The sequence below is a fragment of the Ptychodera flava genome, unplaced genomic scaffold, assembly GCF_041260155.1.
Source record: "Ptychodera flava strain L36383 unplaced genomic scaffold, AS_Pfla_20210202 Scaffold_29__1_contigs__length_4469600_pilon, whole genome shotgun sequence".
Taxonomy (NCBI): Eukaryota; Metazoa; Hemichordata; class Enteropneusta; family Ptychoderidae; genus Ptychodera; species Ptychodera flava.
This window is the reverse complement of record NW_027248351.1, coordinates 1-12,332: the sequence shown is the minus strand read 5'-3', so window position 1 is coordinate 12,332 and position 12,332 is coordinate 1. Positions and strand designations below refer to the sequence as shown.

The window sequence follows — 12,332 nt, the reverse complement described above, 5'->3', positions numbered from 1 at the left end:
GAAATTTCACTGCGAGAGCAGTCGGAGACACTGCGCAATTAGCGCGCAAATAAGCCTTAGCGGGAACACTGATCAGAGGAATGAAGTCACTTGAAATAAACCCTACAAACTATAGCAACATGTGTGTGACATTATTGATGCTGATAGAAAGTCAAACAATTTTGACTGTCTACTGCCAGTGTTTAAAGTTGTAGGTTAACAGTGTTCTGAAAACTTAAACAGATGATTTTGTTGTTTTTATCAAAATATCACACAAAGTTATATTATTAATATTCTTGTTTTCATGATTTCTGAAACCAAATATCGAACACCAGAAATTAAAGCCAAATAAAATATTTGTACATTGATGGTAGAGATGTGCATTGACTTGAAATAAACCTTCTGAGTTGAACAATAACATTTACATGAAAAGTGAAAACCTTTTAATCCATATATTTGGCATTTTAATGGAATTTTCTACGCTATCAATTATATTGAGAATCTAGCCACTTTCTGCAAAGATGTAACGACAATTGAAAGAACAGCAATGCCACAAGAAATGAATAAGAATAGATCTATACTTTGGAGAGCTGTTCAGGTGGTGTTTCAAACATGGCTTCCTATGATACTTTGTCCATATCCTGATGTAAAAACAAAAAGATGCGATTTTAATCATCACAAATTCTATATTATGCAATTTTACAAACCTGATTTTTATCTGTTTCATTGGGCATATATTGATACGATAAGGGAACTGATAGGTACATCCAATACGTTGAAACAATGACAAGATAAGATAGATTGACTTGTGACAGGTAATGACAACATGTAATAAATATCTGAAATAGGTCAAAGGTCAATTCAACACACTCACCTGTCACACAGTTCCATTGACACAGGTATCAACAGCATTTGATCTCTCAGCCCGTTTCACACATTGTGTGAATGGAACTCTAGAACTTGCAATGCTGATGTAACACCTTGCAATGCTGATGTAACCACCTTGCAATGCTGATGTACCACCTTGCAATGCTGATGTGACCACCTTGCAATGCTGATGTGACCACCTTGCAATGCTGATGTGACCACCTTGCAATGCTGATGTAACCACCTTGCAATGCTGATGTAACCACCTTGCAATGCTGATGTAACCACCTTGCAATGCTGATGTAACCACCTTGCAATGCTGATGTGACCACCTTGCAATGCTGATGTGACCACCTTGCAATGCTGATGTAACCACCTTGCAATGCTGATGTAACCACCTTGCAATGCTGATGTAACCACCTTGCAATGCTGATGTGACCACCTTGCAATGCTGATGTGAACCACCTTGCAATGCTGATGTGACCACCTTGCAATGCTGATGTGACCACCTTGCAATGCTGATGTGACCACCTTGCAATGCTGATGTGACCACCTTGCAATGCTGATGTGACCACCTTGCAATGCTGATGTGACCACCTTGCAATGCTGATGTGACCACCTTGCAATGCTGATGTGACCACCTTGCAATGCTGATGTAACCACCTTGCAATGCTGATGTAACCACCTTGCAATGCTGATGTGACCACCTTGCAATGCTGATGTGACCACCTTGCAATGCTGATGTGACCACCTTGCAATGCTGATGTAACCACCTTGCAATGCTGATGTAACCACCTTGCAATGCTGATGTAACCACCTTGCAATGCTGATGTGACCACCTTGCAATGCTGATGTGACCACCTTGCAATGCTGATGTGACCACCTTGCAATGCTGATGTACCACCTTGCAATGCTGATGTAACCACCTTGCAATGCTGATGTAACCACCTTGCAATGCTGATGTAACCACCTTGCAATGCTGATGTAACCACCTTGCAATGCTGATGTAACGATGTGACCACCTTGCAATGCTGATGTGACCACCTTGCAATGCTGATGTAACCACCTTGCAATGCTGATGTAACCACCTTGCAATGCTGATGTAACCACCTTGCAATGCTGATGTAACCACCTTGCAATGCTGATGTAACCACCTTGCAATGCTGATGTGACCACCTTGCAATGCTGATGTAACCACCTTGCAATGCTGATGTAACCACCTTGCAATGCTGATGTAAACACCTTGCAATGCTGATGTAACCACCTTGCAATGCTGATGTAACCACCTTGCAATGCTGATGTAACCACCTTCAAAGTAATGAACCTGATGATGTAGAAAAGTATGCCTTTCCAAGTCAAGATTTTGTGTTTGTACCAAACCGAAAACCATATTCATAACGTTGATAACATGGCCACAAAATGGTGGAAGTTTTAACTCCATAAATCAAAGGACAGTGAAGAACACAATTATTTTAATTATTAATAAGTAATCAGATGCCATAGATTGTACAAAATGATTCAATGGCCCTGTCACCCATATTCCCTCTCACACAATCTGTAACACTTAAATGTTCCAACTTCCTATCCAAAGAACTATCCATTTGATAAACCACATTTACTACTTATGTCAATAAAATCAAAGTTTACTGTGACCATTACAAATCTCTTTTATTGAAACCTCACTTTCGAGAACTTTGGTAAATATATTAACAAATATTAATCGATTGACTGAATGGTTATGGAAAACTATGAGATACAACTGCTCCTGATGTGATATGACTGTTTCAACAGCAAGTAAACTTTAAGCTGTACTGAATAGCTTACCGGCAGGACTGACATGTTTGAATGATGCAGCAGCCGGCAGATTGAGGGCGGCCTTTAACTCTTTCACCAGCTGCCATGAATTAAATGCATCACAGAGATTGATAAATCCAGGTGCTCCATTTAAAACTGTCATCGGAGAGAAAATAACAACAATGGTCAGAAACCCGTGCTCCATCACATTGATAGTTGATACTCAACTGACACAGCAACAATGCAAGCACTGGTATTATACTGATGCTTTTGCAGAATCGTGCTAACTTACTCAATGAACATTAATTTGAGCCGCACTATTTGGTGCTATTTTTATTTCTTGGATTCTTTTGCATCTTAGAACATTATAATAATCATGAATGAGCTGAAAAGATGACAGCTTGATTTATAAACAGACATACTCTAAATTATTAGTTACCCCGCTTCTAAAACAAATCGTCAGAAAGAGTCGTAATCTTATTTTAGATTTTGTCATCACCGGATTACAGAAATGTACCTTCACAAAATATTTTACAGAAAGATTATTGATGAAAGTTCTGATCTTATCACTACTAGATTTCACATCTCACCTTTGACTTGCAGTTCAGGCAGTGTTGTATACAGCTGTGCAGGGGCTTGGTGTGGGTTCATACCGTATGTCAGTGGTAGTTGTGATACACCCTGGCTGTACTCTTTTCTGAAGTAATTAGAGATAGCAGCATCATACTCAGCTGTGTGGTTGAATGCCTGCAACGCAAAACATAACGATGAAAGGCTATAAGAAGACCAAGAACTTTGTGATCTATCTAAACCCTGAAATCCATCTCAGGGATTGAAAACAGGCCTTTAATAAAATGCACTGAATGCGCAAAACAGTAAAAAGCTGTGAAACCTAAAGAAAATTGAGATATGTCCAAATTCAACAGGAATTCAGGAAAAATTATGTATCCGTTCTGTGCCAGTGGACACTACATATATTCTGCTACTTTTCTGAAATCTTAAAGTACATGCCATCTGTGAAATGTAGTGTCCTAATTTTGATTGCAATACTGACCTTGACAGCCAATGTTTTACGAGTATCCAGAGTTGTATCATTGTTTTCTGATTTGGACATTTCATCAGCAATCCTGAAACAGATGAAATGACAATTATGTCTGCTGATTTCATCACAGAATACACATACAGGGTAGTACAGGACTGTCTTATTGCTGGATTTACATGGCTACTGGTCAGACGACTGTCATATAGCTCCTTGGATAATATTATCATGAGGAGCCTTTAACTTAGTTGTCATTATCACTAGGATAATATACTGCAATAATCCTGGCCATAGAACAGCACCCTCAATAGGACTACTTAGCTCCTTAGATGTTATTATCATTATACCTACTCAACTTACTTGTCATAATCACTAGGATCACATACAACAGTGACCCTGGCGTGGTTCTTGGCTGCAGCTCTCAGTAGAGTAACACCACCTGTCAAGTGAATAGCCACACATCGAATAAGTCGAACACCCCTTTAAAGTGCTGTGTTGGTATGATCCAATCCTATATATCGGTATTATTGAACCTAAATGAATGGACTCTCAGTGCGATTGTTATGGTATTCAACATCATATTTTGAAACACTACAACTATTTTGCTTAAAAGTAAAAATATTTGCAGTTTAGAGTGTTTAACTTGCTGATATTGAGTTAAATGTCCCGTGTACAACGATGAAAATACCCGGATGTACAGGTCATGTAGAGGTCATGTAGGGTCATCAGCATCAAGTCACAAAAACACATTAGCATTGATTGATATCATTGGTAACATGATAAGTTAGCTACACAAATCACAGTATTAGAGCAATGTGAAATATGACAGATAATGATGACATACCGATATCAATCTGTTCCACTGCATCAGAGACAGATACACCTTCCTTGGATATTTTCTTTACAAATGGATACAAATTACAAGCTACCAACCTGTCAACAAAGGACAGTTTGTTAAAATTGACTTATTTTTGCATGACAAAAATTCACCGTATACTGCAAGAGGGGTTTAATACTTCATTTGACTTCTTTCAGGACATAAAAGCAAAAATATTGATAAATATTTTTAAAAACATCTTTGTAATCAAGACACCTTTGTCCATATTGACAATACATTCTAAAAGCTTGTTTACAAGTAGAATAGAATTTTTCTGCATTAACCCTTTTCCTGCCAAGTCCATATTTCACCATCAGCTCAAGATGGTTAAAATTAATGAAACACAACATATTCCATATGGTGTATTTTAACATTATACTGTAGATTTGAAAGCTGTTGAAAACATAAATACTGTAAACTTGATTTTTTGAGACTAAAGATGCTATAACAGACCAAGTGGGTGAAAATACGTCATGTTTTGGCTCAATACCGCTTTTTACTGACTTGGCTGATGGGGAAGTTATACTGTCTGGCAGGAAGTGGGTTAAAGACATCATCTTAAAACTGGTTCTTTTCTAATTCCACACTACATGGATTTCACTATACAGTCAAACCTTTCAACAAGGGTACCATAGAAAATGCAAAAAATGTTGATGTTCTCAGTTGAGAGATGTTCTCAGTTGAGAGATGTTCTCAGTTGAGAGATGTTCTCAGAAGCCATATAAATATGCATTCAACTTGTAAGTAAAAATATTTCTACATTTGTCTAACAAGTCACTGATAGGTGTCCAAATCAGAGAAATACCCTCACTGACAGGTTTCCTGGTGTTTTTGTAGTAAAAAATGACAGAAACCTACTTGACATATTGGAATCCTTGTTTATCCATATCTCCACGGTCAGATTCCATGTCTCTTGCCAAGATACCTGCACACAGACACAATCACGGAGTGAAAATGGAGAAATGAGATCCCAGTTCAACTCTCACTATCAAATAATCAAATAAGTTGTCTAATTCTCACATTTATATTTTGCTGGTGTCAGTTTGTTTTGTCTCAGTTGTTGAACCATTTTTGTATTTATACATCAAGATCCTGAAGGGATACGATTTCCTAAAGGCTTACTTTACTTAAACAGGAAATTCCCCTAGTAAAAGCCGGATTATCGTAAATCTATGCAAATGTAAATAAGCCACACTGCTGATTGGATGTGCTGTGTTTGGTCCCATAATCCCATAAATTTGCCATGTTTCAGGCGTTCATTGTCATTGAATCTTGCATATGTCTGTGAATATATAAAACTTGAGTAAAAAATAAACTGAAAAAATGTTCCATTTATTGTAAGAGAACGCATATGTTTCAAAATGTGTTCCCTGTACGACCATTTGACCCCCTCCTTGAATATGTTGTGAAAGTGTCCATCATGATTACTCAAATTCATCATATCGTCAATTTGATGCAATCAGAATTCAAAACCTCCCGCCCAGTGTATGCAAATGGATGCATCATCAGTAATACCCCTATTGTGTGCCCACGGTCCTGTAACTACCCGTTTAAGATGTATCGTTATTTAAAGTCATAAGTTACAGCAAAAAGATTGTGACAAATTTAGAAAATCTTCCTTTCCACACAGTTCCAATATTTTAAATAAACTATCGCATCTAAATGAAGATAATAATAAAATAAACACAGATGTTGATGACATATTGTGGGATTCAAGTGAATTTCTGACATAGTTCCAGCGTTCTCACCAGGCCGCGATTCCGCGACATTCTCGCGTATTTTTCTGTTTTGTCGCGGATTTCTTGGGGGTGCGCGCCAATAGTGGCGCGCCTTTGAAATTATAAACTCTCGTGATGCCACCGTACGGCGCGGTCGGCCGTATCATACAGCCAATACTTCTCACCATGGACGTAAATGATTGACGCGAGTAATTACATTTCCTGGTTGAAACCGAGGCAATCTAGAGGCAATACCCGTCAGAGGGCGTACTTAGGCCACAGTCACTTGTGATTCGATACATGATGGCCGATGTGTGGATGCATTATCATTACGTATACCCCACAGCGGCCGTCGTGTATTGAACCACACGAGACTGTGGTAGTCTGATGCACTGGACGTGGTGTTCGCCTTGCATGCATACCGGTACATGTCCACGGAATTCGCGGAAGCTGGAGGCGTCATGGGCACGATAAATATTTTCATAGGCTACGACAACGATAATCGAACTACGAAAACACAAGAATGTAAAGCTTGTATATCCCTAAGGAATTACATGAACATTTTTCGAAAACAACGAACTCGAAGCTGGTAGCATTATACTGTGAGTTCCGCATGGCAACCAGGGTCTTGACGGGAACGACGTTATAGTGTTCGTGCCGTTGAGATTCAGTGAATTTTTGTTCTCGAAAAATAACGCAACTTTGTCTGAGATAATTTTTAGGTCTTTGCTATGTTTGGAATCATGTATAAACTTCGCGGGAGATACGTGTTGTGTGATCCTGTGTGATGTTATCAGGCATTTGCTCCGTTCCTCGCCCACGTGACCTAGTACCTACGACTGGAAATGATCGACAACTGGCCCACTGCCGATTGATGATATTATTCCAAAAGTAGTTCCGACGTTTAAATGGGAATAGTTGGAGGAAATTTCTCTTATTATGCAAACAATTATCACTTCTTGGCTTGCGCATGTGATAAGTATATTATTCCAGGCGAACTTATACGTGAGAACATGGGCGTCTTTTTCCATGCTTCAATCAATTGACAAAATTTGTAGCCTTGGCTGGCGACCAAAATTTCACGTCAAAAGTTGATGATTGTTTACAAGCATCATAGGGATATGTTTCCTGGTCTAAATAAATGCTGACTTGGCCTATTCCTTCTGCTAGTTGTGAAAGGGGGTTTAGTGTGCGAAAAAAAGTAACTCATGACAGGAATCAACTGGGAGCTGAACGACTGGACACTCCAGCAACTACTGTTATTGTAGAGGGCCCCGAAATGGACTTTCACACTGGAAAGAACGAAAGTCCCATAGACTTTTCATTAAAAGGCACTGATATTCAATATCAGTTGATATTTTCACCGAATGTTTACAAAAAAGTTGTTAAGTTGAATGAGTTGTTGAGTCCTTTATTTTTTCCATGCATAGAATAAGGTTCGTATTTGCAGTTTGACTTTTTTAACATATTTATATATTGTCTCACAAAAATCATCCGTTGTCCCGCTTTTTTTTGGTCAGCGGACAAAATGTCCCACAAAATATTTTTTCCTGGTGAGAACACTGTTATTCATTGTACTACCTCCATGAACAGCTGATGCATGTGTTTGACACGACCTCCCAACATCTCTGGGGCACCAGTCATGTCTGATACTTCACTGAAATCATAAAATACACAATAATTTACTGACATCTGATACATCACTGAAATCATAAAATACACAATAATTTACTGACATCTGATACATCACTCAAATCATAAAATACACAATAATTTACTGACATCTGATACATCACTGAAATCATAAAATACACAATAATTTACTGACATCCGATACATCACTGAAATCATATAATACACAATAATTAACTGACATCTGATAAATCACTGAAATCATAAATACCAATAATTTACTGACATCTGATACATCACTGAAATCATAAAATACACAATAATTTACTGACATCTGATACATCACTGAAATCATAAAATACACAATAATTTACTGACCTCTGATACATCACTGAAATCATAAAATACACAATAATTTACTGACATCTGATACATCACTGAAATCATAAAATACACAATAATTTACTGACATCTGATACATCACTGAAATCATAAAATACACAATAATTTACTGACATCTGATACATCACTGAAATCATAAAATACACAATAATTTACTGACATCTGATACATCACTGAAATCATAAAATACACAATAATTTACTGACATCTGATACATCACTGAAATCATAAAATACACAATAATTTACTGACATCTGATACATCACTGAAATCATAAAATACACAATAATTTACTGACATCTGATAGATCACTGAAATCATCAAATACATGATAATTTACTGACATCTGATACATCACTGAAATCCTAAATACACAATAATTTACTGACATCTGATACATCACTGAAATCATAAAATACACAATAATTTACTGACATCTGATATTATCATGTTTGAGGTTAATTTTAAGTTCATTGAGTGGATAAAATATTTTCACCAGCTTATTTTTCTGTCAGTTGAATTTTTTTATATTTATTATAGTTAGCACAATGGCAGCCATTGTGAATTTCAAGCATCAGTATTTGATTTGTTTCTCTTACACAAAAATTTTGTGCAGTCATTGATTTTTTTTAAGATTTTGAATGAAAGAAGCAGTTGAACACAATTTTACATCGTTAAATTTTGTGGTGCATACTGCCTGAATTGACAGAGAGAAATGAGATTGTATTGGAATAAAAACCACCTGACAGGAATTCCTGCATCCCGTATTGCCTTAGCAGTACCACCAGATGCAATCAGTTTTAATCCAAGTTTATGAAGTTTTTCAGCAAACGGTACCAAGCCTTGTTTGTCTGAGACACTCAATAATGCTGTAATGTAAGAAAATAATCTTTTGTTGAATAAAAACCAGATTTCATTGTACCCAGCAATACATCCTTTGTATTAAATCAGATATCCTGTGGTGATATTAGATTTAATTAAAATAATTATATTTGTCCAAACTTTGTGACAGGTGACAAACACAATATCCTTGTGTCATGGAGTATGAGACAAAAATACAATATCTAATGTCTCTCTTTTTTGTTTCAAAGTCATTTATTTCAAGACTAAAGTTGATATGTGCCACTGTCTTTACTGTGTTTTAGGATGTCATTTAATCTGTACTGAAAATATTTAATGTCACACCTTCAATCTCCATTTCTGGCCTGCTAGTGTGCTTTACGTTTATCCAACATATTTTTAAAAAAAATGTAAGAGTCACTCTTCAGTCTTGACATAAATGACACTTGAAGTAACACTAAAATATACACAACTAAAATTATTTCAGCTGTTATAATGAATTTGAGCAAAGTTCTAACAGGACATGTTGAAACAAGATTGTGAAAGAACAATTTGATTCATTCTTCTAAATACTATATTCCTGACTGGACTTTGTGTATGTAACATACAGCAGTATAACCAATGAGGTCAGGTTTTTTACATGTATTCATGGAGTCAGCTCTTGTATTTGAATCAACTGCCACGTAAAACCTTACACAACATAAAAAAAAAAAAATAAAAAACTGAAAACTTTCCTATTTTACAATGAACTTTCTCACTATATATCCCATGAAATGCATTTCATAATGGTTATGATTTTTTTGAATGAATAAAGTTTGCCAAATATTCAATAAACTTGTAAGTTTTGTTTGCCAAGTCATCCATTCAATACCAGTGTTGCACCAAGGAATTTTAAACCTGGAGACACTGTGTTACAGTACCATTTCTATTTGGAGAAATTTTGTAAATTTTGGGGACAACAAACATCAGTTGTCAATCAAATTTTGTATAGTTATTTTGTAACAAATTAGTTTCACAAAACAAAATTCAAACTACTGGGACCACATCAATCGCTATGCTTGAATGTGGGTCTGCCACCAATCAGATCTCAGCTAGACAACAAGCAAGTTACGATACCAAGTGCCGCGTATTGATTGCTTTTAATCATAGCTACATTATAAGTATCAGCATAAAAATAATCATGAAAAACAAAGTTCATTGTCAATAACAGATATTACTTGCAGACTACACACAACACTGTCAACTCATGAATGTACCCCAGCTGACAGGCAGTAGCAGAGAATGCAGGACAACAGGTCCTGTTTTGGGGACATTTTCACAAGGGTGCATCCTGGCTGCAACACTGCAATACCAGTGTATTGAAATTATGGTGTAACACTGTTATTGTAAAGTGACACAAAGTATTGAAAGTCAACAAATGATACATTCCGTTTGATGTTTTTGTTTTTCTGTATGTCTCAATATTATTAAAACAAATAAAATTTTCAGTCATATGAATATAACGTAATACAGAACTTGACATCACTAGCTGTAAATCAAATAATAACAAAGGAATTAGTTTGGTCTTGATGAGAACATTACTGAAACCGTTTTGGAAAGAGGTTATAATTTTAAATGAAAATTAATTGTAATTAAATTGTTGTAAGGCTTATTACAAAAATAAAAATTCATATACTTCCGATAAAGTTTACAAAGACAGTTGGGTAGTTCTCTTTAAAGACAATATTCAATATCTTGTATGAGAGGTCTGCAGTCCTGGATGGACTGCACCAAACTGAGATCGTCCTTGAATTGAAAAAGTTCAAATTTTTTTTGTAATTATTTGGACACAGTTTGCGATAACGCTAGATAAATGACCGAGTCTATACGTGAATTATATAAGTAGTTTTTTGTATCTCTGATCGACAAATCAATGGACGGAAAATATTTTGTCCATACATGTTGGAAACACACCGGATATGTATGAAGGATTGTGAATCGATTTGACCATGAATGAATGAAGTGGCTTTTGTTTCACAAATAGAGAACAGAACGACAAAAAGCTTGACTGATTTTTTTCACATTTCAGATAGAAATCTAATTCTTCATAAGTACAAGATCGGCAATTTTTACGGGCGATCATCGACGGTATCTTCGGCATATGGATAGTCGGTGACAGCTTCATTCAGCGAACTCACCACGTGGGTAACACGCTGGGGAAATACGGAGTCATGCCTCGTACACTAGCGGGCCAATGCATAGCGTCCATGAAACAACTAATATCTCGCTTGAGAACATTAAAAATGAGCTTAATTGCCAGGGTTCTAGCACTTAAACGTACTAACATTTTGACAGGAGACGACAAAGGTCAGCGACTGACCAGAGAAATTTCGCCACCGACACAGACGTGACTTACCTAGCTGATTTGCCGCCATTGTTGTTTAAGCTATGACCTTTGACACGTGTTTTCATTGGAAAGTATTTCCGCGGGAGTTTCAAGCGTGACGTGACTTGGCTTGCCCGCCCTCTTTCTGTTTTTTCCATCATGGAATAAAATGATCAAATCAATGAAAGATGTATATATACAAAGGGACGGTCGATGACAGCCCCGAAGTGCAGTCTGGGTAACCGAGACTGTGGTGAGTACCGACTTGACGGTGACAACATGTATGTCGTCATACTGTTTAACTCGGATATTTAAAGTTATGGCTGTTCTCAGCGAATCATTTTCTTTCTCCTTTGTCTCTTTCGAGGGAGGAGGGAATGACTATATTTAATCGCTTCACAATCATTTTTTTCCAAGCAAACCATCATCTTTAGCTATGTGTTCATTGTCTACGATGAACATTTTTTATTTTCATTTCGAGGCAACATTGAAGTCAATATCCAATTAACATGATCTTTGATATAAAATCATACAGTTCCCTTTTCGACTCGACCATAACATGTTTGTTAGAGTTATTTTTTAAGGGAGACGTACAGTTCTAATAAAAAATACTTCGTAAATTATATGGCGCGATGGCTGTGCAAGATTCCGTGTAAAACAAAAGTAGTAGCAACTATTAGATTTTGAGGGCGCCCTTCTAAACTAGTTGCTCATCCATGATTGCATTCCGTTGAGAGACGCACCACTACTCCCAGCTATCGTTTTTGTCAATCTATGAGCGAAAAAGAAATTCGTGTGTGTGGTGTGGGGGGGGGGGGG

The 12,332-nt window shown here is 36.8% G+C and overlaps 1 protein-coding gene and 1 long non-coding RNA gene across 2 annotated transcripts; both read right to left on the bottom strand.

Moving 5' to 3' along the window:
• Nucleotides 1-354: 354 nt before the first annotated feature.
• Nucleotides 355-7,864, bottom strand: LOC139127158 (bifunctional purine biosynthesis protein ATIC-like). Its single transcript, XM_070693078.1, has 8 exons — nt 7,856-7,864; nt 5,415-5,481; nt 4,524-4,612; nt 4,040-4,118; nt 3,695-3,767; nt 3,231-3,387; nt 2,671-2,796; nt 355-620 (listed from the first exon to the last, which is right to left on the bottom strand). Exons 2-8 carry the CDS (start codon nt 5,462-5,464, stop codon nt 586-588), a joined length of 609 nt encoding a protein of 202 aa, XP_070549179.1. The 5' UTR covers nt 5,465-5,481; nt 7,856-7,864; the 3' UTR covers nt 355-585.
• An 812-nt stretch (nt 7,865-8,676) lies between these two features.
• LOC139127225 (uncharacterized) lies at nt 8,677-11,649 on the bottom strand. Its single transcript, XR_011550963.1, has 3 exons — nt 11,544-11,649; nt 9,051-9,177; nt 8,677-8,710 (listed from the first exon to the last, which is right to left on the bottom strand). It is a non-coding gene; the product is annotated as an uncharacterized lncRNA (long non-coding RNA).
• Nucleotides 11,650-12,332: the final 683 nt, after the last annotated feature.

Coding starts and splice junctions, on each gene's coding strand:
- LOC139127158 (XM_070693078.1), bottom strand. CDS start 5,464: ATGGAATCTGACCGTGGAGATATGGATAAACAAGGATTCCAATATGTC. Junction 4,119..4,523: donor AGTGGAACAGATTGATATCG/GTATGTCATCAT, acceptor TTCACTTGACAG/GTGGTGTTACTCTACTGAGA. Junction 3,768..4,039: donor GATCCTAGTGATTATGACAA/GTAAGTTGAGTA, acceptor CATCTGTTTCAG/GATTGCTGATGAAATGTCCA.